The 25,701-nt window shown below is 41.8% G+C and overlaps 3 protein-coding genes across 3 annotated transcripts; 1 reads left to right on the top strand and 2 right to left on the bottom strand.

Moving 5' to 3' along the window:
- Window positions 1-111: 111 nt before the first annotated feature.
- usp4 (ubiquitin specific peptidase 4 (proto-oncogene)) lies at window positions 112-12,680 on the bottom strand. The gene is made up of 22 exons (XM_070840874.1): window positions 12,467-12,680; window positions 11,046-11,173; window positions 10,826-10,956; window positions 10,614-10,740; window positions 10,306-10,451; window positions 9,428-9,489; window positions 9,120-9,266; window positions 7,333-7,456; window positions 7,037-7,210; window positions 6,768-6,926; window positions 6,156-6,380; window positions 5,873-5,956; window positions 5,646-5,740; window positions 5,360-5,542; window positions 4,832-5,058; window positions 4,484-4,699; window positions 4,313-4,383; window positions 4,114-4,229; window positions 3,864-4,013; window positions 3,016-3,119; window positions 2,506-2,594; window positions 112-2,281 (listed from the first exon to the last, which is right to left on the bottom strand). The coding sequence occupies exons 1-22, from the start codon at window positions 12,616-12,618 to the stop codon at window positions 2,159-2,161; spliced, it is 3,033 nt and encodes a 1,010-aa protein (XP_070696975.1). The 5' UTR covers window positions 12,619-12,680; the 3' UTR covers window positions 112-2,158.
- A 320-nt stretch (window positions 12,681-13,000) lies between these two features.
- On the bottom strand, window positions 13,001-16,490 carry emc3 (ER membrane protein complex subunit 3). Its single transcript, XM_070843688.1, has 9 exons — window positions 16,285-16,490; window positions 15,732-15,908; window positions 15,576-15,633; window positions 15,334-15,427; window positions 14,712-14,816; window positions 14,491-14,572; window positions 14,296-14,375; window positions 13,894-13,976; window positions 13,001-13,812 (listed from the first exon to the last, which is right to left on the bottom strand). The coding sequence occupies exons 2-9, from the start codon at window positions 15,884-15,886 to the stop codon at window positions 13,684-13,686; spliced, it is 786 nt and encodes a 261-aa protein (XP_070699789.1). The 5' UTR covers window positions 15,887-15,908; window positions 16,285-16,490; the 3' UTR covers window positions 13,001-13,683.
- Window positions 16,491-17,734: 1,244 nt separating this feature from the next.
- On the top strand, window positions 17,735-25,375 carry LOC139211225 (RNA-binding protein 5-like). The gene is made up of 25 exons (XM_070841510.1): window positions 17,735-17,750; window positions 17,879-17,932; window positions 18,028-18,190; window positions 18,313-18,456; window positions 18,923-18,992; window positions 19,331-19,404; window positions 20,068-20,151; window positions 20,699-20,759; window positions 20,869-20,937; window positions 21,037-21,197; window positions 21,298-21,395; window positions 21,695-21,782; window positions 22,110-22,178; window positions 22,257-22,329; window positions 22,406-22,509; window positions 22,602-22,731; window positions 22,851-22,942; window positions 23,063-23,218; window positions 23,322-23,471; window positions 23,768-23,839; window positions 23,935-24,114; window positions 24,318-24,401; window positions 24,489-24,592; window positions 24,707-24,836; window positions 25,003-25,375. Exons 2-25 carry the CDS (start codon window positions 17,916-17,918, stop codon window positions 25,126-25,128), a joined length of 2,499 nt encoding a protein of 832 aa, XP_070697611.1. The 5' UTR covers window positions 17,735-17,750; window positions 17,879-17,915; the 3' UTR covers window positions 25,129-25,375.
- Window positions 25,376-25,701: the final 326 nt, after the last annotated feature.

Below are 25,701 nucleotides of genomic sequence, written 5' to 3'. Positions count from 1 at the left end.
TACAGTTACTTCATTACTCCCTCTGAAGTTGAGCCAGCTTTGTTGGAGAATCACAGCTTCGGTGTAGCATTATTAGAGAATATCTACCTTTGCGTGTATGCAATTAGTCCAAACAAACCACCTTGTTGAGGCTTCCAGTCTTTATTGTACTTTGAATTCAAATATCTCTCAGTTAAAAACAAATACTGTAGATATCAGCAATATGATAAATATGAGGACAAGAATTTATACACCTATTTTCAATAGTGTAATTATTTACATCTCTTCAGTTATTGAGTTTGAATTGTCGTCATGATTTAAGGGGAAGAAAACAAGTTTTGCTGTATTTGGCAGCTGAATTTGGTTTCCTACTAAGCATCCAAGATCACAGATATGATGTAAAGCTTTTCTAGTCATAGGCATAAATGATTATTTAGGTAGTCATCTCTTAAACGACATAATGATGGCAGGACCAACCAGCAAAATAGGGGGCTTGAGGGCCCTTCATATCCACAAGCTGTTATGCAACAAAGTGCAGAAGGTATGACACAGAACAAGATTTATGGGAACAGATCCATTAAGGCCTAACTCCCATATGGTTTCACTAGAGGACCCTGAAGACTGAGCACTAATACTCTATTTTATACTCAGTCACACTCATGCAAGACACCGGATACATCTGTGCTTCCTGGGATAATTATGTCTGCAAAGACACCATTAGGATCGTACAAAGGTTGTTTTTTTTCTGATGCTACCAACAGAAGTAAGTTGCCGTGTTTCACTTCACAGCTGAGTAATGATCACTGGAGGAAAAACAAGTGGCTCCAAATGCCTGCATTGAGCGAAAATGCTGTTAAGATGCTGCCATCCTGACCGCATTTGATGACACATGCAGATTGTTCCTGGTGACAAGGAGTCAGTTCAAGTTTCATGAATAAAGCACCACTTTTATACTAGTTTATTTTGCTTCACTCAGTGTGCTTTGAAGATATCAAATAACATAGCCATTTCAATACAGAGCTGCATTAATGTACAAGACTAATAAGGACAAGCCGTTGCAGGTGAGCTAGGGGTCCAATCAGGCAGCAATCAAAATATGCTTATAAGACACATTAAAATGATCTGGAAGTGTATGACAGACCGTAACCCTTAATGCTAAGGCCAAACCATACATTTCTGTCATGTCTAGGTACACCAGAAGCAGGTAGATAATGTACTCATGGAGAATTCAAAGTGCCTCCTTTTTAGTCAGGTTGCAGGAATCAAAAGGCCGCTTTTGCGTTGTGATTACAAAAAACGGAAAATAAAAATTGTTAGCGGGGTAAGACTCCTCTCGTGAGTTTAGGGTCCGAGAAACAGCAGAGCCCAAACTGTGCGTCAAAGGACGAGAAAAAAAAAAGAAAAAAGAAAGATGGCTGGACAAGAGCACGGTCAAAAAACTGCTTCTGCCACAACTCACGTCAGGATGCAGATTGTGAAACCTCGAAACAAGACATCCCCCTCTGTGGTTTAGATCGCAACATGTGCCCGGCGGACCGGGAGCGCGGCCGCCACAGCTAGTCTGCAGCAGCAAGATCCCCACCAGTGAGCTACTCTCCACGGGAGGAGCAGGGTCACAGGACTCTTTCATCAAGCATGGCGTGTATTGTTCTGTGTGCAAATCACACTGTTAAAATTTGCATTTACCTCAGCACAGCAAGACGCTAACGCCTTGACGGTTGGTACATTTCATCATAAATACCTTGGAACCCTTTGGTTGAAACAACATGTGCATTTGGCTTTTTTTTTTCTTTTTTTTTAAATATATTTCTGACTGTTGTCGAGGGCAACAGAGACATTTGTTTATCTACGCGTTTGAGGGCACTTCTAACATTCTGTTCATTCAGTGAGAGGATCTATATCCATTTATGCTCCTCTTTAGTTCCAGACTAGTAAACTATGTTTAGGAATCAGTAGGCCACCCGCTGCAGGGAGGAAGTCTCTCAGGTCACTCTTCTGACAAGGCTCTTGGTTCTAGTTGACGACATACGAGACAGAAATCAAATAAAATACGGGAAAGGTAGCGTTAATAATGTTTAGTCTGTGGAGTCCTCTGTCACTAAAGTAGCTTTGTGTGTGCGTCCGAGTGTCTCTATTTGCCGTATGTGTTTCAGTGCGTGTCCCTTAGGGGCCGAGCTCCTCAGTTTGTGTCCATGTGGTCGTCGGCTGCTTCTGGGGCTCCTCCCAGCGAGGCCGAAGGCTGAGGTTTGGTGGGGGCTTCCTCGTCTCTGCGCTGATAGAACAGCACGTAGGCCGCTTTTGTCTGCAACGGAGGACAAGGATAGCATTACACTACAAAAACAACAACACTCGACACCAGGGACAGAAGGCCAAAAGGGCTGACGGCTTATTTGTTTGTTATCATCATCATCACCTTCAACATCATTCAATGGATACAAAACATTAAGATCACCAAATACAGCATGTTGAGGGAATTCAGCCACAGGCTACACACGGATTTATGAACATTAAAGAGTCAAGACTCACCACAATCTGGTCCTCTGAGGCAGAGGAGACACTGCTGTCATCAAAGTAATACCACTTTCCATCCACTTTATTCTTGCCATAAGCTGTGTCTGTTAGACAAATAGAACGCAGTGTTAGCTGCACTTCAGGCCATGTGTTTACCAGGAACGAGATTAAAATCTTATCAGACAAGTTTTCTATGGATGGACACAGCAAAAATGTGGAGCTTTGTTTACTGTGAGTCCACTGAGTCCACAGAGAACAAAGATGTATGAGGCACTTCGCCATGTTATAATGCGACTGCTTAGTGTCCTTGGAGGCTCAGTGGTCGTTGAGCAGACCATCTGTTGGCAGATAGAGTGCCTGTCTGAGGACTAACCAAACTGTGTTTCCACAATAACTAGTGAGTGGATTTATTTGTTTGTTAGGATAAGCTAATTTTTGTTAAAATAGAATATGAAAAGCTCAAAGAAAGCAACGTTTTCTGTAGGAGATTAAAATGACATAGATAAAATATTAACAGTGACTTACAGTGACCTCCTCCCATTCCTCCATAGTGGTTTGACACAGCAATGAGGTCATATATGTAGGGGCCTGCCTTAGGGTCGCACACAAACTCCGACATGTTCAGATCCCTGACAGAGAAAAAAATCAATCACAAGAAAAAGAAACTCCATGTCAAAACTTACAATAACCAAGAAATAAAAGCAATATTCACTTATAGTCACATTTTATGTTTAACACAGCAGAGTATGGGACCCAAGCCAGCCTTAGTAAGCATGACTCAGCTTTTTATTTATTTTTTTTAAAGCAGGCCTTCAGTAACGTTCTCTCTTCCCGGTTTCTAGGGGATCCAGTTACTTAACAGAGGTGAACAAGTGCTGCACAGTGCCAAGAGTGAGTCAGGTAGTCGTTACGCCACACAGTCCTGAGGCAACTTCTCTATTTTAAAAAGACAAAGGGAAATCTGTACTGCACCAACTGAAAAAGGTTAATGACTCATAAAGTGATAAAAGAAAGGCTACTTTTGAAAGCTACATTAGTTACACAACCAAGACAGATAAGGACAGTGAGAACACAGGTGTAATTGTTCTTTAGAGTGTGAGGCAGAAGTCCATTTCTTGAAAGTACAGTAAAAACTTTCTTCCTATTTCCTTTGTTCTGTGAGATACAGACAACAGCTCCCTCTAGTGTTCAAGTCCCACTGACAATGCAGCATGCCTCACTGCCTTTAGCACAATCTTCAAATGACAGGTACTTTTAGTAATCGAAAGAGAATTATTTCAGTAAAATGGTATAGTGATAATACTAAGAATTTTTTTTTTTTCCAACATTAGGAAAATCTGGGAAACCTTTAACAGAAAAATCTGACTAAATACCTGATGGGAAAGTCCACCACTGTGTCCAGCTTGTCCCTCCAACACCGGTTGTAGGAGAAACGCTTTAAATGAACTACCAGAATGCGAGGCAGCGACCATAAATCAAACTTCTTTGTGGCCTGTTGGTGTTTCTTACACGTTGGACAATACCTGCATAAAAAAAGAGCATATTCATATAACTAACAGTGACAAGAGTGGATGTTTGACGCTACAGGTAGGATAGTAGGGTAGGATGGTTGTGAACATTTACCATGGATCGTGTTCTCCAAGTGTCTCCATGGTTGTGAAGAGTTCGATGCACTCTCTCAGGGCCACAGTGGCCTTCTTTTTTTGGGGCTGGAGCATGCTCTCATGCTTCTCATAGGCCTGCACACAATATTTACACAGATATAAACAGACTGTTTGCACATCCTGTCACAGGATTGGCTGATGAACATTAACCAGCTGACCTCTGCTTCCTGTTCATCGTAGCACAGTTTCTTTGACTCCGTGTCCCAGTCGATTGCCACTGTGGAATGTGCTGCAGAGATAAGAGGAGGGGAAGGTGGGCTGTGTCAACACAAAGTGCATTGAATTGATAGTTTTATATTTCAAAGCCAAAGTTTAAGATCAGCACTGACGATTGAGCTTGAGGACATTTCCATCACAAGGCAGCGGGCTGATGTTGGCTGTTCCGTAGGAGTTGACTATGCTGAAAGTGAAGAGCTTGGTTGACGACAGCTTGGACAGGTCTCCTCTAGACCCATTTTCCAAGTCAGACGTCTCTTCTTCCTCCTCTTCGGACTGGCCGTTCTCTGGCTCTGGACTCACCTGGTGGTCCATGGCCTCCTCCTCACCTGAGCGGACGCAGACATATCGCTTTTGAGGTTTTTGCATGGCTGCTTTGTACAGTGTTGCTGGTTAGAATTAGGAGGAACGTTTCCTTTGCGTTCATTTAAAACTGCTGACAGATAATGTTAGCTTCTTACCGTCATATAGCCCATTAGTTTCATTGCAGGTCCCTGAGTGGTTGCTGCCGTTACTGGAACTGGCACTGCAGGAGGCCCCGTCTGACAGGGGGCTACCACAGCCGCCCAGGCTGGCATTGAGACTAGACGATGTTGAACATTCAGGAGCCTGGCTGCAGCTGGCAAAGGTCGCCGAGGCTGAGGCCCTGCTTTCGCTATTAGGACTCTGGGAGTGTTTTACATAACGCCTGCAACAGGGAACAGAAGTCAGTTAAACACCAAATACACTCAGAACTCACTTTTTATTTGTGATTTTGGCTAAACTACACTAGTTAGTTTGATGGATTTTTTTCTAAAATATGTTTTACAGATAAGTCTTGATCCCATCACTGCACGTACACATGGAAGCTAAAAACTACTTTAATGCAACTCCTGCTACTACATTCATTTAAATCTGATTCTGCATTTGTTGTCCCTCCCTTTTCTCTCTTCACACCGTCACTGCACAGTCATGCAGTGTTCTTCCTTGCTGACACAGTAGGTTCTTACCCAATCCTCTCTAGGATCTTGTCATAAAGAACGTCTGCTATGAGGTTGTGTCTGGGCACGGTGATGAGTAAAGGCTGGCCAAACAGCATGGTGCTTGAGGAGCTTCCAGCATGCTTGGAGTGGCGCTCCCTGAAATACACCGGCAGGTTCATCCTCTCGCTGTCCTCTTCCTGTACCTCGTACCTGCAAAGAGCAACAACACAAACGAACATATTACACACACCTAATACTAACACAGCAGCCACAGTGACAACCTGAACACTACTTAATCCTCAACAATGCTTACACAAAGATGTCATCTTTGTCCATGATTTGGTTGAGGCCATCATCCCGCCTATAGATTTTATGGAACCTATGATTGTAAACGTCAGCCACCACCATCTAGAAAGACAAGTGAATAGCAAAGTTAGCACATACCATTTCCATTTGAATCTAAGACAGAGAAAATGGAAGGCTGGAAGCATAACGAACATTCGACTTCATTCAAGTGCGGTTAAAGGAAAAAGTACTGACGTTTTCTTGGAGAATTCCGCAGAGTTTGGACAAGGCGCTGCACAGATCTGTCACTGTACCCAGTTTGGGGACAACCACTCGATACTGTTGAGCAAAGAAAGACAAAGAAGAGATATTAGGATCCATGTCAGTGAACCGCTCGGTTAAATGCTTGAGCTTTCTGAAAACCAGAAAGTAAAAAGCTTGAATGTATGAAAAAAGAAAAACTAATATTAGTTGATATTAATTAGTATCAGTGTAATTTAAGTTATAGCAATAACCCTGCATCTTAATTCCACCTCACCTGTGTGGGTCTAGATTGAGGGTCTGATCGCACCAGGAAAACCTCCATAGTACGGTCCTTCTTCATGGGCAGAGGCAGTGTGAGGTAGCAGAATGGGTCAAAGGTTACAGACACCTTGGAGCACTCTGGGCACACCAACGTGGATTTGAAGAGGCCGTGGAAAATATCAACTATAATCGAGTCATTGCGCAGGCGGTGGTTTGTCCAGGCTTCCTTAGCAACAATCTGTAAATTCCAAATGGAGAAAAACCATCATTATATGCAAGTTGAAAACCTCAGATATAAGTGTGCAATGTCATGTGGGGTGTGAAGTAATTCTTTGAGACATTTTGCTCTTCTGATGCTATAAAACAATGCAGAACAAAGCACATGATTTGTATATAGATATAGCGGTATCATGTTGCAGAATCAGGCTGAGCTTTTCAGTCTTTAGTTACCTTTTTGAGAAATGTAATTCTCCTAAAATCACATGATTTCTAAGTATGTGGTAATAGACTTTATCATCCACCTCAGTGGAAATTTGTCTTTGGCTTCTTCCCAAAGTATAGCAAAAGTACATACAATGCAGGCAGCATAGTACACCATTAAAAACATACAGAATATACAATATACCTCATCTGGACGGCCCTCTGCGTCCCTCAGGGCCAGGTAAGGCTTCTTCTTGACACGGTTCAGATCTTCATGGAGCCCGTCCAGCAGGAAGGCCAACAGCTCCTGTGAGTCCTGCTGCTGGTAGCCTGAAAACTGGGGGGCAAAGCGTCCGACCTGGGTCTGAAAACAAAGAGGTTGATTTTATTCATTTTATCTGCATAAAGATTATGAATGGCTACGATTCAATCTATATACATTCACTTCAGATAAAGTTGTTCGAGAAAACTCACTTTGAAAGTACGTGGGGCCACATAGCTGCTGCGGCTCAACCACATCTGCTTGACGAGATCAGCGTAGGCCTCGGCAATCTCGCCCCTCATTCCCAGAGGATTCTCTCGGTTAATCTCTGCCTCATACTGGTCATTGAGGAAGTACTCTGTGAGTGGAGATGCATTGCTCAGGCACTGGAAGAGGAGGAAGGAGGAGGAAGATAATAAGTGGATTATGTGAGCATAATATTGAAAAAACATGATAAGTGACTTTCTCTGAAAGACAGTTGCAACAGTAGCATTAGTTGTTTTTTTACCTGGAGGGCAGAGTTCATGAAGCATGTGTTGCCCAAATTACTGAGCCCACATAGGCCAGGCTGTGACTGTGACTGTGACTCTCTGTAGTTGTAGGAGGAGCTGTATGAATTGTAGCCCCCCAATCTGTTGGGAGAGAGCAGATATGTTACTGCTGGTATCCAAGAGACATTGTGTTGTGAAGTCAGTACTTTGGGGCACGTGTTTAAACATGACATTCGAATATGGTACGTAGATAAATTACCAGACTGACAAAATAGCCCCTCAAGAGAACATGTCAACCGGTTATTACACGTACCTCTATGAATTGTCAACAAGCAATATTGGCTGGGCAATCACAACCACAATCTTGTTCTTATTTAGAATAAGAGCGCACTCAGTCATGCAAATCCTGAACAAATATATACCCAAATACTCACGACAAGAGGAGACCAGTGGAATTAATGTAATATGTTAAACGAGAAATCGCTATCGTCTCTAATTAAATGCAGTCTCTATGAAGTAAGCAAATTCAGTCAATTTAGTCATCTTTTATATTAAGTTTGATATCAAAATGTGTCTTTAGCACACACATACACATGCACTCTAACACAGGTATTCAGCAGGAAACTGATTATGATATTCTTCTAATTAGACTGCGGATTGTAAACATCACTGCTACTTTAAGTGTCAACCCATCTTTTGAGGTGGTTAGGGCAATTAAAAACACACCAAAGCCTTTTAAATAAAGTACAGTCATTTCAAAGTCAGCAATGAATTCAGATGTCATTTCTGCAATTACATTTCATTTCCCTTTAGAATTTAATGTGCTGTCTCTGAATGCACCACTAGTGTGAAAAGAATAGAGACAGAAGAGACTCCAAGAAGAGTCTACAAACTGTTAACTGTTCAATCCTTTGGTAATCATACTAAGTTCTAGGTAGCTGTGAACGTCAAAGAGAAAATGCGAGCACCTTAAAGCCAAACTGTGTTTACTGTTATGGACCCATACTGCCACAGTACAGATACACTGTGTTCTTTCATTACACGTTCCTCACCATGCAGTGCGATTAAAACTGTGTCGACACGACATCCTAGTGTATACAGTGCATGTATTTAAGCTGGCTTTCAAAAAGATATTTAAATGCAATGCTTTTCTAGGAAACACAGTGTACATTTGAAAGCAAACTAAACACACCTTAAACAAATTTACAATGGAAACAATGACAAACATTAAAACAATGGAAAGCAGAAGTTGTACAGGGCAAGAGCCAACGATGTTAGGCAGAAGTTCATATTCTTAACTGGCAGCGTTTTAACAGAAAATTAATTCTTGATTCTTTCTTTTGTTCTTTCAGCAAATACCTTGTGCTCTGATGAAGGTCTGTAGAGAGCAAATCATTTGACTGATGTACTGATTCAATATATGTCTTACGTGCAAGAGTGTGTGAAAATCTCCTTTTAATCTCTTCTACAACTCACCTGCATGAGAAATATTGAATGTGCAAGTTTCCTTTCTGCATCCATTATTAAGTCTCATCATAGCCTACAATGAGCCTTTAGAGAGGTGACAACTGGAAACTGCGGGAGCCGAGCAAGTAGCTGGTACACAAGTACATTAAGCCACTTTAACTGCTGGTTTTTATGCTTCTGTTCCAAAGCCATGAGATCACAATAGAAAAGGAAAACTAAAGAATGCCGGACCTGCCCTACATAAAGCATACGGCACATGCTCAGGAGAGGTAAAGCGCTGTACTCTGTGCATGGGGGAAACACTGAGGGGGGGATAAATCAGGAAAGAAACTCTTGCCTGTTGCCAGAGGTGGTGCTGTTGTTAAGTGTGTAGCCAGGGCTACAGCTGCTGTCTCCATTGGTTACTGTTGAGGAGATACTGGCTGCTGAGTTGGAGGAGAGTTTTGGGGAGGTAGTGAAATTCCTGGATGGGGTTGTACTGGATCTGGTGGGAAAGAGCAAAACAATGTTTTAGAAAAGCACAAAAATTAACCTTCAATATTCTGTGAACTTGAATACATTTTAATGCTCTAAATCCCTATACAAGGATACAACTCATCTCATTTTCAAGAAATGCCTTAAAACAAAAAGAAGGTATTTGCTTACTTGGGATGGGAGGCTTGTCTTGGCCATGTGCCGTCCTCATTCTTCCGCTCAATCACAAGCACCTGTCAGAAGACATGCTGAATGAGAGCCAAGCTGACACAAGTGACCTTCATGTCATAGCCATCATGTCTCAGGGTTCAATTTAATACTATACGTGTGCCAAGTGCTGCCAAGCTTTAGCAGCTGCAGGTATGTCTATCAAGTTCACTTACTTTGATGTGTAATTAGTCTGTTTGTGACCTTAGTTAAAAGTTTGAGGGCAAAAGCTGATTGACAGTGATAAATTTAAACTTTGTTTCATGGCTTTCACATTGTAACTCGTGAATAAAAAAATACAGAAGCGTGAGCAAAATGACACGAACACGTGTGCAGTTAATTCAATACAATGGTTTTGTATTGTTAAACTTTTATGGTAATTTTTTTTGAATGGGAAGGTAACAATGGTATTAGCTCAACTCTGCAGTAACATTTGAGGCCAACAACATTTGTGTTTTGGATTGTGTTAGGTGGTAAGATGTCATCCTCTTTCCTACACCCAGTTCAGCACCCATTTATGCAAAGGGAGCATAGAATACCTTACATCACCCTTGCAATACAACACCATCACAAACTTCATCAAAAATTGCCATACAGCTGAACCATAGCCTCTCTGGCACAACAAGAATTACACATTATAACCTTAATATACATTTCATTGCAGGTCTAATGTACTGTATTGTATTACACTCTGATGTTATTTTGTACAATGCCTGTAAATGCATTACGTATTCAAAGAGAGTGGCTGTACTTTACTGGTGCTGACGTGTTCTTCAAAAGAAAAGAGGAAGAGAGCCTATCAGTGATTTGAAGGTTACTTGAATAACACAGCTCTACGCTACCTGCCCCTGGAAGAGACCAGCATCCTGTACAGTGCTGTCTGGCTTGTTCAGCTGCTCGTAGGTGTTGCTCATGTATTTGTTCCAGAGCCGTGTCTCCTTCTCTGATGGGATATTGAACAGCGTCCTCATCTCCTTTTCTATAATATCTAGAAAGAGGAAATTGCATAACATTCTTATTATGTATACAATGTACTATAATCACAAAACACGACCAACAATGCGTAGATATTTCCAGGATCTAGGCAGCCCTCCATCTGGTTATTTTCAATGCAAAGTTGAGTCCACAGAACACCAATGTAGACCCTCACCTATAGTATCAGCTTTACTGAAATGACGTGTGACCACATTGTCCATGTTGTCATTCTCACACAGGTTCAGCTCCAGCAAATAGACCTCCACCTTACAGTGCTTCACAAACATGCCATGTTCGACAACCTAGAGGAGAAGGAAGACATTTAAGATTCCGATGCATAAATGAACAGTCAAAATGAAACAAAAAGAGACTTTAAAACAGCATTACCTTCCTGACAATGGGTCTCTGGCCATCAAGGCAGCCATACCAGCTGACAAGCTTATTCCATGCCTCAGTGGGTACAAGGACATAGTCCAGCTCATCTATAAGGTGTTCCTTCAGGGCCTGAGTGTCCTGGTCTTTAAGGGGAAAAAAAACAAAATTATAACCACAGTCTGAAAAAAAAACAAAAAACAAGTTAAGGTTTCTTTTAAGATGACGGTTTTACCTGAGAACAGCCCAGAGTTATCAATTGGTCCTGGATAGAGACTTCGTTCTCCAACATTATACATGTCCCAGCTGTCAAATCCGACATACTTCTTCCACTGTTTAAACCACCGGCTGTCTATTAGATACCTAAAACAAATTGGTTGGTAACAGTTAATGACAAATGTATCACTTTTGAGATTTTTGGTCACCTGATATAAACATATCATCAAGGAAGGACAGAAAAGGGTCAAGAGATGATGGGGTTTGGAGGGACATTGCATTCAGCCTTGCACCAACCCAGAGCATTACGCAACACCAAACTGTCTTGACATTTGCAGACATAGCGACAGCAAGCTAGTTTGACTTAATCTCATCCTTAGTGCGAATCTCCTTTAGTTAATAGGCTTGTTTGCAAGTATTCACATAATAAGACGCTGGGCCAGGGAACTTTGTTTTGTGAACCATTGTCAGTATAAATGCAACAACCTCAAACAGGGGGTCTCTGTCAAAGTACAGTACACAATCTTTGCCCTTTGACCTGAGGTTAATTATCCCAAGCTATGCAACGGTGTTAAGATGCTTGTGGATGATCATACATTTCAGCTGGAATACCATGGGATGGTAAATTGTTTTATCTGCAGTTTCATGAAACACTCTAGTGACTAATTAGAACAACTATGTGAACATGTTAGCTAAGTAGCTAGTAGCTGACAGGGATAATTGCGGCATGCTCTTCCCTTGCTGCCCATTTCTCTCAACAAAGAAGTCAATTAAAATTCTTGCGAATATGATATTTCTCTATTGTAATGTTTCACTAATGAGGAGACGCTTATAAAAAACATTTGGCTGTTTTGTGCCCAGGCCTGGATGGTCTTTAGAAGCTGAAGTAAGCTAACACAGACAGCCGGCCAGTTAAGAAACCTGTCAGACTTCAAATGGAATGACACTTTAAGCAAGTAACGACATCGCATAATATCCCTGGGCCTAATTTCTCACTACTTAACGAGCCGGTCTGACTAGCAGGCGGAACCATCATCTGAATCCAGGGCCTAATCTAGCAGCCGACTAGCCACCACATCAGCCAACGTCAACTAACTTGTCACAAAACAGGCATAAAGCTTAAGTACTGTACAAACGAGCCACATAGCTAGCCATGTCAGTTTGGTTGTTTACGGCCGACGTTAATGACTGTTACAACAGGCACCACTGTTAACAGAGGAATTGTCAAGACAGGCAGGCTAGCAGCTAGCGTGCTAACCTGTTAAACATTAGCTGTCTGATACATCGGTAGCTTTCGATTTCAGACTTGAAACCATCGGTGTAGTTAGCTTACTAGCTTTAGCATGCTAGCATTTCCTGTTTCCCACTAGCTAGCATTAGCTGGCTAACGCTAGCTGAATCGCCCAGGTAACGTTAACGCTGGCCGCTGCCGCTTCTTACCATTCGTCGCCTTTTCTTAAAGTTGTTTTCAAAAGTGACCCAATAGTCTGTTTTTGACTTTCGGTTGAAGGGGTTGGCATTTGAGCGGCTACCGGCTCCGAGTCGGAGTCTGCCGCGCCACCCGACTCGGGTCCGCCTCCCTCGGCCATCATGCAGCTAGTATGCCGGTATCGTGAACGCGCGGACGGAGGTGCCGCGCTTGGGCGAGCATTAGAGCGCTGCTAGTGGGAGCCGCTCTTCCTCTACGGTCTGCACACAGCAGAGGAGGGCTGCACTGGCACTCCAGTATCACTGCTGTGCATGCATGCTCTGTCATCACATCAGCCACACCGGTCAGCCCATTGAATGTCTATGGAATGTCTATGCATCAAAGGGGCTGCTTTACAAAAACATCTACCAACCTTAGCACTGACTTCACTTTAGCTAAATAAGACCGCTGACGGATATATTTGCTTGTCACTCGTTCGCATATCCATGCAAATTGTGTTGGGGTGCATTGCAACAAATGAAACCAGGTTTTTAGTCAAAACAGGCTTTATGCTGTACAAAACACAGGGGAGTTACATTACAAAATAAACCGTCTACATACTTCAAAAACAATATTTCAATCACACAAACAATTTCTCTGCCAACAACTAATGAGTTCTGGGTCTGCCTCCAATTTTAGGCAGCTGACACAGAACAGCTGATTTATCTATGATCTAACAAAGGAGTCATTAAAGATTGTTAAATAAACATAATTCAGACCTGCCAAATGGTATTGTGTCCTACTGTTTAAACATATCACATATGAAAATTGAGACAGCTAGTCTAGCTGTGCACAACGTAAGAAAAAAAGCACTAGGTAGTTCACATTCTATTACCTAATAGTATTATGATGGTATACAGTTGCAAGCTAATAATAATAATAATGCATTTTAATCAGCAAAAAAGCCACTTAATTTCCCCCAAACATCTCCTCGTCTCAAAAGTGAAATAACAAAGCAATCATTTCTAATATGCATGAGACAGCAGCAGAACCAGTGTATTTCCAGATATTTTATGGACAGGAATGGAAAGGTAATACATGTGAAAAGACAAGGATCACAAATAAGTGAATGTAAACTTTGCATAAAATGAAGGGATTTGTCCCATCTCTCCGTGGTTTTAACCGAAAAACAAATCCCTGCAATGATCTAAATTCAAACTGAAGGCTCCACGTAGAAGTGAGCAGGCCATCAGAACATCCCGCTCGGTAGCTCCTTGCTAAACATGCCATCAAAGTCCAGCTCTCTGCTCATCAGATCGTCCTCTACACTCTCCAGTGCCCACTGATGGTCGGTCAGTTCCAGTGCCTCCCACTCAGCCTGAAATCAAGGAGACTTCACATCAACAACCAAGCAAATCACACCCTCATTAATCATTTATGCTGAAACTACAGTGTATACCTTGAAAGCTTTATTCGTGTCTGCAGGCATGGCCATGGCGGCACCACTCATCTGCTCCTGCATGATCCTCGACTGATCCGCACCTGTGGGGATCGCAACACACCGCCGAAACAATCATCAAATGGGAATGAGAAATATCTGAATGCAAAGCCTTTTCACCATAGGTAAGGCATTAACAAATTCATCAAACACGCAGGATTTACTCAGCTTATAAGTTTTAATTGAACAGTATATATCACCCACTGGGATTCATCGGTAGCTAAAAGGGTTGCTATTACTGTTCAACTTTCTGAGAATCAGCAGGAATAGATAAAACATTTTCATGTCATCATCAAACCTTACACTGTGGCACAATAAATCACTTCTTTTTTTTTTTTTTTTTTTTGAATTAGTGAAAATTACCATTATCTTGTCCTAAAATTAACGAGTACATGCTTCGTAGTCCAAACACGTTCAGGAAATACCAGGAGGCTGAGCTCACCCTAGAACACAAACAGAATAAACGGCAAAAAGGTCACACACCAGCTTAAGAATCTTGAGATTAATACGTAACGACTAATGCGGTATATCTCTGCGGTTCTTGTTTTGCTGATTTACCAGGAGGCATCCAGTGAGAGCAGCTCTATTCCCTGCTGCAGCATGGGCTTGAAGCGCAGGGTAAGAGGGAAGGGAACCTTAGCTGTGTGAAATAAGAGCACAGAGAGAACCTAGTGTAGTATTTGTAGTATAGCAATATCATATCTGGTAGCATGGTGTATTAGAAACCATTTCTGTGCATTGATCTAGGCCACGAGATCTGTGCAAGAGTGAGAGCTTACTTGTAACAAATCCTGAAAAGGTCCAGTTGATCCAGCCTCCGATGAGGATCATGGGAAGCACGTTGGTGACATTTCCTTTCATCATGTCTGTCAGCATGCTGGGATCTGCGAAAACAGTGAGCGACAAAATGCACCCAATTAAAGTCTCTGCTGAGTGCTGATAACAACTGCACAGTGAGTTTGTTGCTATAAATGTGGCACATTACAGAAATGAAGCACAAAACGGCAGAGAGCTGGACACTTTTATTCACACTTACAAGAGCTACTGGTTTGCTCTCATTCCAGTCTGTAGTTTCTTATTCATACAGGTTGGTTTAATAGTATTTCATCTTCTTCTCGCCGTTCTGGGCATACTTTTAATAATGAAGGAAAGCGGAAAAAAATAATACCAGTTCTGGCAAGATGATTAAAGAGAGGAAAAGACTAATGTATTCAGTTTTGAGTTGGCCATTTCAGCAATATGAGAAAAGGCTTAACTTTATACCTGCTACAATTAATTGTTTTAATAACTTGAATAATGTCTTAATTCAAATGGTCTTTCCAATGAAAGGCCTCTGTGGATTACAACACTGAGGACTACCTCATCATATTCTGTACATTGATAAATACATAAGAGGATTACCTGTCATTGGAGAGGGTGGAACAACCTTTCTTTTGGTCTTCTTGAAAAATCCATCCTCTTGATTATTGAAGTAGAATTTTCTCATCAAAAAGGACTAAAACAAAGAGAGATTTTAAGTGACGCTGTCCTTAAAAGCAGCAGAGTGTGTACATCATTTACTTGAGACAGCAAGTTGGATAGTGAGGAGGGCCAGTCTGATGAAGAATAACATGAATGAAACAATTTAAACAAGAAGTTCCTACCTGTTTGGGAATGTATTTTCCATTTTCTCTGAGGATTCTGCTCCGAATAAGCACCTGGCTAGATTTGGAGATGGAGCAAAACACATGCATTCAAATGAATTCACCTTTTTAAACAAAACATTATCCACCTCGTAACTTGAAGATCATTGAACTTACCTGTCAGAAACCTGCTCTAACGTCAACTTCTTGTCACTCTGAAGAAGAATGGAGACATAATGTCGGATCACCCCGACAAGAAAGGTGATGAAGACGATGGGCAGCACCACCCAAAGCCGAATGTTGGAGTCCAGCAGAAGCTCCGGCTCAGCCATAAGTTACAGCCTGGTAGCTTGACTGAAACACACAGCAAGGCGAAGACTTTCAGTACACAACAAGCTAATTTAATATCAAAATAACGTCCCCACTAATGCGGGGCCTGCTTATGCTGACGGTTAAATATATTACCGACAGGCTGCACGTCAGGCTGCGACTCAGGGATGGGCTGTCAGTCCACTTAGCTAGCTAGCCAGCGGCATTAAGGTAACGTTAATCGTAGCTATTAAGCTAACGAGCTAACGTTGAACGACCCAATGTTAATCAGAGATGGACTTAAGAAAGTAGAAGTTGTGTTGTTTTAATAAACCAGTGGCGTAGATGTGTTAAACTACCGCAGATTAGCACACAAGTGGCGCTACTGCCTCGCTAATGTTAACATTAGCCAGCCGGCTACCTTCTTCCTGATGCCCGGGTCACTGTTGGTGGGAGCTGGCGGCTCGTCTCAGCGCAGCGACCGACCACTTCCAGAGTTTTGTTTTTCTTCTCCCCCAGCTGATAGAGACGCAAATCATGCGCTAAGTGAGGTACTTTAATAAGTGATTAGAGTATTCAGCAGTCCGCATCCACCGCCGCGGCCATCGCGCTGTAGTGTTGTCTCCAGGGATGAGAGCAGAGCTCTGCTTCGGCTGATCATCCGCACCTCACCGGGACTGCAGCGCCGCCCCGCGGTGATGGGGGGAAGTGTCTCCCCGGGCCCGGTGTCCCTCTGCCGCTGATGTCCCCATGTTGGCGAACAAGGTGGCACGCACGGGTAAAATACACCTGGGCAACCAAAGGTAAGATACCTAGTATTTTCAATCAGTTTATTTAGTTGTGCGGAGTGAAAGCTTGATAATGTTTGGGGCACATAGACACGCAGAGCTGGAATATAGATAATAGCACTGATGGATGCTTTACTTACATAGAAGCACTAATACCAAACTGTGAAAATACTCTGTTACAAGAGAAGTTATTGCATTGAAAATGTAATTAAAGTATAATGTGACAAATGCAGAAAGAATCAAAAGTAAAAGTAATCAATGCAGAAAAATTGTCCCACTGACAGTAACAGGCAGTTTTTCTACATTACTATTATATATTATATTATTCGATTAGTATCACTTATACATTGATGTGAACGCAGGAGTTTGCTGTTGTAATTGGTTGAGATCGAACTAATTTCTATTGCACCCAAGTTCCTCTAATTTAGTCTAGTTTAGTCTTTCCCTGTCGTTGTCACCTGATGCTCGAGTGAGGAGTCGTGAATCCTCAATTTCTAATTCAGAAAAAAGAAAGATGGATGCAAAAAGAAAAATTTAATCAAATTTACTATTCTTTGCCCAGCCTGCACTGCACCGTCGGTCCTCCTGGCCGCTGGGTGGCGGTAATGACAGCTAGTCTGTTCGCTAACGATCCCATTAAATAAAAAGAAGAAGAGTTTTCTGACGACTGCCCGGAAGAGCTTGAAAAGAATCTCCAGAAATTGTCATTGTCGGACTTAGCAAGATGCGGTGTCAGTAAAACGGCATGTAACACGGACAAAACACGGGATTATAACTATTTCTTCTGTTGGCTAACGTTACTTAAGGTTACGCTAGTTGACGCACACGATATCTATCAAATGTTAAAGCTGACGTCGGTCGTCTACAGCTAACTGAAGTCCTGCATGTTAACGTTACTGTGTTAGCAAAGGGCAACTTGTTTCAGGTCTCAGAGGATAAACTAAGATTACCTGCTAATGTTTATGTAAGACTTTCAGCCTTTAAGAACAAAACAATCAGAGCAAAAGTGTAAGTCAGTGTCTATTTATTGCTGGGATTTCAACATGGATTAATCTCAGAAAGTATTCGCGACCAGTCATAGACATAGATATCAGTCTAGGTAAGGTATCTGTCAGTCTAAAGGTGTCCTTCTGTTGATATCTAGCTAGCTATCAGTCTACCTGGCTGATGTGATGCACATTATTTAATAGTGATTCAGTGACTAAAAATCATTTGATTTTTCTGCAGAGGTCCTTAATCAAACGTGTGCTGTCTTCACTAAACCATGGGAGCTGATAAAAGGTAAGATTAACATGATCCAAAGTAGAGGTGGCACAGATTCAATGTATTTATATAATGTTATTTCACTGGCACTCTTCAATGTATTATTATTTTAGGCTCAGCCGGGGTGAACGTAGTGGAAGATATGGGTCGGATGGGAGGAGAGAAGATCCAGAATGGCATGAAAGACGGTGTACAGATGTGAAGAGGGATCATGATCATCGATGGGACGACGACAGACACAGAGAGCGCTTCGATGAGCAGATAGACAGTCCAGAGGTGAGTGAGTACGAATACCTTTGCAAGCTCATGTTACTGTCACATCTGTGGCAGAAGGACATGAAACACCTTGATTCTATATGTAATAATGACAGCATTTCCGTCTTGTTTGTGTCCATCAGAGGGACAGAAAACGACACGGTAGTGACAGATCCGATGATGAATACGATGGGGATTATCCAGACCAGCACTATAGAATGGAGCCAGAGGAGGAGAACGAGACTATTATGCTGAGGGGACTCCCTCTTGATGTCTTAGAGGATGACGTAAGCTCACAAGTCTCATTGAGAGTCACTGATGCTTTTTAAGGGTAAAGCCACATTGAGCGTTACGAGAGAGCAAAGCAGAGCTGAGGGCGAGTATGTTATACATAAGATTTCTTGTGATTTCAAATAGGTATAAATTGTAAAAAAAAAAAAAAACAGATGCAGCTTCTCCACAGATCTGTTTAATTTGTTGATGTAAACTGCAGAAATCCTTGATCTGACATGACTGTTTATCCGCCATCTAGCAGCTGATTGATTGTGGCCACATTTGGTCCTTGTCACCATAAATTTTTCGGGTCTCTTCAGGAAGTTTAATTTGTCTAATTTACAAGGTAGAGGCAGCTGACCATTTAAATAAATGGAGAAATGGCATAATGTTTAATAGTGTTAGCTTGACACTGATTATGTAATGTTGTAAAAAACACTCTTATTCAGATGAATTTGACTCTCTGCCTCAATTTTTCAGATTCGCCTGGCGATCGAGCAGCTGCAGGGGCCCCACCCTGTGGATATTCGCTTGATGAGGAAAAGGAGAGGTGAGTGTCTCTGTTCAGAGGAGTTTCTCACATTCACCACCACGCTCCGTCTTCCGACTCACTTTACCTGCTTTATCACTATCCCTTGGAGAAAAAGCCCCATATAGCAACTGTCAGGGCATCCTTAGTGACACATAGACTGTCTGTCTGTCTGATGATAATGCCAGGTAAGGAGGTAACTGTATGTACTATACCACTAAGGCCTTTACCTTGTAAGCACCCTTCCCACCCACAGTTGTAATTTAAATTGGACCATGCAAGCCCATTGTGAGTTTGAATGTTGCACCAAAGCATTCTAACTAACACGCCTCCCGTCTATATTTGAATACTGTTTCTAGGTATAAGCCGAGGTTTCGCCTTCGTGGAGTTTTATCGCTTGCAAGATTCTACCCGATGGATGGAGACCAATCAGGTTGCCTCAACAATCACCAAGTTTAGAGTTACTCTTGGAGATTCGAGCCCCAATTAACCGACACATGAGTGATTTGATCAGTGTTTGCAATATGCAGCTAAAAACTGTTGGTATTTAGTTGGAGGACTGTATCATACCCTTGGCCATACAAAACTGTATCAGTGGAATCTTGTGTTGGTATAAATATTAACCAAGAGGCTATACAGAGAATATTTAAGCTGAATAAGCCTGTTGCCTCTCATTATGAAGAGTATGCGCCCTGTTCACAGAGAGGCTGGAGTAGTCATTTTTTAGACCTGTGGTTCCATAACACATTCTGCTCCAGCTCAGTCACTTGGATATTTTCCTCATCTCCATTTAAAATCCGAAGACTGGAGTGAGACAGAGACGAGCTGGCAGCACTCCGTTCCCAAACACTAAGAATCATGTCTTTAAGAACTCATTCCTTCATACACAAAACAGCAGCCTTCTCACTGAACCTTTCTGCCGTTGTTCCCTTTTACTCCCCGAGACACTCTACTGAAGCAGCGAGTGTAAGCCTAGCCACTCTTTTCCCATCCCAGCTGCTCTCACTCATGGAGTGGGACAGCGGCAGGACCTCACCTGCCTCTTTAGCTTAAACGCGTCAGAATTTGAAATGATTTGTGACTTTTGGCTTCACAGAACAAGTTGGTGATCCAGGGGAAAAGCATTACGCTGCACTACAGCAACAGGAGACAGAACTTTGAAAGATGGCTTTGTATCGCAGTAAGTCCAATTTCTAACTTGCTCAAGTAACTTTATTTGAATAGGTACAGTGTGTGTGTGTGTGTGTGTGTGTGTGTGTGTGTGTGTGTGTGTGTGTGTGTGTGTGTGTGTGTGTGTGTGTGTGTGTGTGCGTGTGTGCGTGTGTGCGTGTGTGCGTGTGTGCGTGTGTGCGTGCGTGTGTGTGCGCTTGTGTGTGTGTGTGTGCGTGTGTGTGTGCGTGTGTGCGTGCGTGCGCAATAAACACCAAAGAAGAAGGGGAGAAGAGTAACGAGCAGTTAAAAAGAACCAGAAACACAACATATCTGGGTCATAGATTGGGTAAAATAAGAAATAAAGTTCAGTAATACCTACAGTACATTTATATAATGAGTATATATGTACTAGCTTGCACAGGTTTCATCAGCAAGACTCAACATGGGCTGCAATGATTGTACTACTAAGGCAATGTTATGTACTAATTTGCACTGTAATCTCACTGTAATCTCTTTTTTTTTTTGGAAAAACGTTCTTATTTAAACAACTAAAATATCATCATCGTCTATTGTAGTGTGGTGGGTTCAATTTCCGCAAGAAGCTGAGGTGTTTCAGGTGTGGAGCAGCCAAAGTTGGTGAGTTGTTACTTCAGGAGGCCAAAAGTATAATTTTTGTTCTTCTGTTCTTTCACTTTGTGCAGCACAGACTAATAGTTACTTTCTACTTTATCATTGCTGAGTATAGATAAGGAGTCACCAGGACTAAGTGGTGTGAATGCTGAGTCTCAACAGCAAGCAGATTCCATTGGAGACAGTGAGTGTGATTTGTTTTTTTTCTCCACATATTCAAATATTATGTTCCTCCAGTTGAACATACACTGCATGTATTCATGAATGCTTTTTTTGTTTACAGCAATCATTTTGAGAAACATTGCCCCTTTTTCAACTGTTGATGGAATTCAGAGCATGTTGGCCCCCTATGCCAACCTGTCAGCAGGCAACATCCGCCTCATCAAAGACAAGCAAACAGGACAGAATCGAGGCTTTGCCTTCGTTCAGCTCTCGTCTGCCTTGGTAAGTTATTTCTGTAGTCCTGATGGAAGCCAGTATGTTTGTTTGTGGGGGTGTACACTCACAAACGTGTGACAAGCTCACATCTTCACTTCTTGTACAGGAGGCTTCTCAGCTGCTTAGTGTTCTCCAGAGCATTCAGCCACCTCTAAAACTGGATGGAAAAACAATCGGTGTGGATTATGCCAAGAGTGCTAGGAAGTGAGTCATACACACACATACTGTTTGATTCAGCTTTCTATGAATAGAATTTAGTACATGTAAGCCCTTTTGGATCTGCAGTGAGGTATTTGTATTCATTTATTTTGTACTCAACTAAAAATGAAATAAAATTGTTTCACTTATTCTAAAAATGTACTTTCATAATCGCATATTACTAGAGGATCCTGCATGTGCGTTCAGTATTTAAATGCAAGTGTAGTTAAAGCAAATAAAGGTCTGATTTTCATCCTGCCAATGCTGCAAAATGAAGGTTTAACTAATTTCTCTGTTGTTTCCAGAGACTCAGTGCAGCCTGATGGGATCAGAGCGAGTGCTCTCTCTGTTGCCAGCACAGCCATTGCTGCTGCTCAGTGGTCATCCAGCCAGGTAGCAGGGTTTTCTCCTTGTGCTGTTTTGTATTTTTAAGTACTAAGTGGTGTGACATTAAAGTGAGGCAAAGAACACTTGTGGCCTGAGCTGCTAAAAGGTGGTTTGTGTACAAATGTGTGCACAAATGTGTGTTTGCTAATCTTACCGAGAAAAACAACTTGGTTTGCCAGTCAGTTTATATACATAAAACATATGGCTTTAAGCTACAGAAAAAGCTCACTGGATTTACAGATTTATTCAGAACCAGGAGTAAATATAACTTGGCATGTTTTAATTGGGATTCTTGTGTGTTTTTCTGCCTCTCATCCTTGTATTTCCTCGTAGTTACAGCAAGGTTCAGGGACCACCTCTAACTCCACGACTCCTCCGGAGGGCTATGCACAGCAAACACAGGTCAATTCACATTCTCCCTTATTGTGACAATGACTTTAACTAGGAAGCCCAACGATTGACATAAATTTGTCTTTTCAGGGTCAGAATAATCAAGTATGGCAGCAGCAGCCTGATGGCATGGCTCCTGTCACTGGAGATGGATTACTCGGAGGTAATAAGAGGTGTCAATCACTCACACACTTTGACTAAGGTTGAGATTGTTAATTCTATCATTAAACTGTCTTTAGCTGCTCCTGGAATGAAGACGTGGATCCCTGCAGCCACAAGTGTCGTCATATCCCAGTCGGCTCAACTTTACCAGCCTGTCGTTGTCAGCCAGCCTGCCATACAGGTAGACAGTGCATTAATATGCCATCTACACTATGGACTAATTTATAATTTACCACTTTGCTGCAAAAGCTAATAATGACTTTTTTCCCTCAGTCACATCAGTTAGTGAGGCCTGTTGATGCAGCACAACAGACTGCTAGTGTTTCCACTGCATCACCGGTAACGCCAGCGGCCTCCACTGTTGCAACAAGTGCCTCTGCTACCCCGACTTCTAAAACAACAGGTGAGATGAGTTAGCTAAGAATGGCGTCTGTATGTGAATGATTAGATCAACCTTAGATCAGTTTTATGGGATTTATAAAGTATGTTTTGTTTCATATGTACCTGCCTTTGTATCTGTAGTTGGCCCTGACACCTCCACCTACCAGTTTGATGAGGCTTCAGGTTACTATTATGATCCAAAAACTAGCCTGTACTATGATCCCAGCAGCCAAGTATGTATCCTGTGGTCTTACTGTGTGTGTGAGAAATATACTTCCAAACACTACACATTTGTATATTGTTTATTTTATCCAGAACTCTTTAAATTGTTTTTTTCTGCTTGTCATCAACAGTACTACTATAACTCTGAGACTCAGCAGTACCTTTACTGGGACAGTGAGAAGCAAACATACATCCCTGTATCAACTGAATCAGACACAAGCACAGAGCAAGCATCCAAAGAGCCCAGGGAGAAAAAAGACAAGCTCAAAGTCAAGTCTGCACAGCAGGTAAATGCTACAAAATCCTAGAAAACAATTTTTCTCTTGCTATATATTTTCAATATCCTTGTCATTTAATCGATATCTGTACTGACTGTGAATACAATTGCAGATTGCAAAGGACATGGCACGTTGGGCAAAAAGTTTCAATAAGCAAAAGGAAAGTTTTAAGAGCAGTTTTCAAGGCTCAGGACCGTCCAAGGAGGAGGACAGAAAGGAGTATGCAGCTGCCGACGCAGGTTTTGTTCTCTTTGAGAAAAAGGTATGCAGTAGTCACTACTAAGCTTAAGTACATTTACATTGGATTAGTAATTATAGCATATTTGAAACAGTATAAATACAGACTGAGAGGGGGGCTAACTTGAGTTTTTTTACTCATCAATCTTGACATCAAAATGGCTAACATCATAACAGACTTTGACTCTATCACCAGCCAGTAAAACATTTGAACCAGTGGCCTTCCTATTTATAATGAGCATAAAATAAGAGACAGCCTTATCCTATGATTTAATACCTTATACGTGCTATTTGTTGATTGGCTTTTTTGCTTCCTTTTAGCAAATGGGATATTTTGACCTGCCATCCCACATGACTGAACAATCCAAGGTCACAGAGCAGGACTCAGCAAAGGTTTGCATGTGCATTTGCTTTTATTTCCCCACTTTACAGTAATTGATAAAAATAAATCCGGTTGCACTTCACCCTTATCCGTTTTCACATTCCAGAGTGCTGTGTTTGCTGCTTCCAACGGAGAAGATGACGCGGAGGAGGGCTGCTCAGATAGAGCAGTGAATGAAGAGGGAAAAATAACAGACTGGATAAAGATGGTTTGCCTGCTGTGTCGACGGCAGTTCCCCACCAAGGAGGCTCTGCTGCGTCACCAGCATCTCTCTGACCTCCACAAGGTGAGGACGGTGAATCAGCAGGCATTTAATCTGCAAACAGCAATGAATATTCCGGGCGCTGCCATCTGTTCAATGTATAAAGCTTTAATACAAAGTGACTGACGCTACTGATCTTATACTGTCTTGAATCTATATATGCGAATATGATTTTTATTTTGTTTTTGCGTGCATTTGGCAATTTAAGTTGCTTTCAATTGTTTTAGCAAAACTTGGAAATTCATAGAAGATCAAAACTCTCAGAAGCTGAGCTGGAGGAGCTGGAAGAGCAGGAGAGGAACGAAACAGAGGTATTGGGCTCAAGAAGTTATACCCGTCGGTGATTTATTTTTTGCTATGAGGACACATCGAATTAAGATTCACGGTCGTTTTAACAGATGAAATACAGAGACAGAGCAGCAGAGAGAAGAGAGAAGTATGGTGTTGCTGATCCTCCTGCACCTAAGAAGAAGAAGTTCTATCAACCGCCAACCCCGACACTGTAGGTGTAATAGTTTAATCTCACTGCAAACCATCTGTGGCATTTCAGAAGTGGACTCTTATGATCCTGATCAATGTGGTTACATTTTTTTTTCTTGTTGTTCACCCTCAATAGAAACTACGAACAGCCCACCAAAGACGGCCTAACAAGTGATAATATCGGGAACAAAATGTTGCAGGCGATGGGCTGGCAGGAAGGCAAAGGTCTGGGGCGCCACCAACAGGGCATCACCACGCCCATTTCGGTGAGGAGGCCAACAACAGTTCTCCCATCCTATATTCTCATCCTAACAGATGGAATATGCATGTCTGTGTGTTCTGTTTCACTCGCACGGTAATTAGCACCGTTACCTGAGGGCTACCTGTGTCCAATCTGTCTCCTCTAATAACTGTCTTCGCTTCTCCCCTCAGGCTTCCTTAAGGACCAAAGGCACAGGCTTGGGTATTAAAGGAAGCTCATATGAGCTCTCAGCATCTGACACCTACAAGGATGCTGTTCGTAAGGCCATGTTCTCACGCTTCAGTGAGATGGAGTGAACTGGAGATTGGAAAGTAATCACACTGAGATATGAAATAATAATTTTCAGCCTAGTGATCCTGCTGTGAAAAGGATCCATCTGCACAGACTCAAACTGTAATTCTCCCCTATGTATATAAAATGTAGTTTTATATAGCTAGCTTTCAGTTGAATGAACGTGTAAAAGATTATGTGGACCTGCTGAGTTTTTTTTTTTTTTTTTTTTTTTCTGTAAAAAACTAAAGCAACAATGTGATAATTAAACCTGACCTTGTGCTCAACAGTACTTCTCTGCAAAATGTTTTCTCCCTTTACAAGAAACATCTTATCTTAGAGAAATAATGGACTAAAAATTTGAAAACATACACTGTGTACAAAATTTCATATTGGTATTTTAATATATGTAAGAAGCAGCAGATTACCGTGATAGATATCTATGAACAATACTTAAAGGATTCTATACATTTACTGTATACCATAAAGAACTGTGATTGGCATTAATGATGTCTAAGATCAATCTATCAATATCTAATTTTTATTTCTCCCACACTATTTTTCCACACCATTATTATTATCAGCATCTCTCAGCTGTT

Source organism: Pempheris klunzingeri, chromosome 2 (genome assembly GCF_042242105.1).
Source record: "Pempheris klunzingeri isolate RE-2024b chromosome 2, fPemKlu1.hap1, whole genome shotgun sequence".
NCBI classification, from domain to species: Eukaryota; Metazoa; Chordata; class Actinopteri; order Acropomatiformes; family Pempheridae; genus Pempheris; species Pempheris klunzingeri.
Note: the sequence above shows the minus strand (reverse complement) of the source record. Positions and strands in the feature narration are given on the sequence as shown.

Coding starts and splice junctions, on each gene's coding strand:
- usp4 (XM_070840874.1), bottom strand. CDS start 12,618: ATGATGGCCGAGGGAGGCGGACCCGAGTCGGGTGGCGCGGCAGACTCC. Junction 9,267..9,427: donor AGACAAGCCTCCCATCCCAA/GTAAGCAAATAC, acceptor CTTTCCCACCAG/ATCCAGTACAACCCCATCCA. Junction 5,957..6,155: donor CTCAATCTAGACCCACACAG/GTGAGGTGGAAT, acceptor TTTGCTCAACAG/TATCGAGTGGTTGTCCCCAA.
- emc3 (XM_070843688.1), bottom strand. CDS start 15,886: ATGGCTGAGCCGGAGCTTCTGCTGGACTCCAACATTCGGCTTTGGGTG. Junction 15,634..15,731: donor TTAGAGCAGGTTTCTGACAG/GTAAGTTCAATG, acceptor CTCCAAATCTAG/CCAGGTGCTTATTCGGAGCA. Junction 14,817..15,333: donor TCCACCCTCTCCAATGACAG/GTAATCCTCTTA, acceptor CTGTTTTCGCAG/ATCCCAGCATGCTGACAGAC.
- LOC139211225 (XM_070841510.1), top strand. Junction 22,330..22,405: donor TGGAGATGGATTACTCGGAG/GTAATAAGAGGT, acceptor AACTGTCTTTAG/CTGCTCCTGGAATGAAGACG. Junction 24,115..24,317: donor ATCTCTCTGACCTCCACAAG/GTGAGGACGGTG, acceptor CAATTGTTTTAG/CAAAACTTGGAAATTCATAG.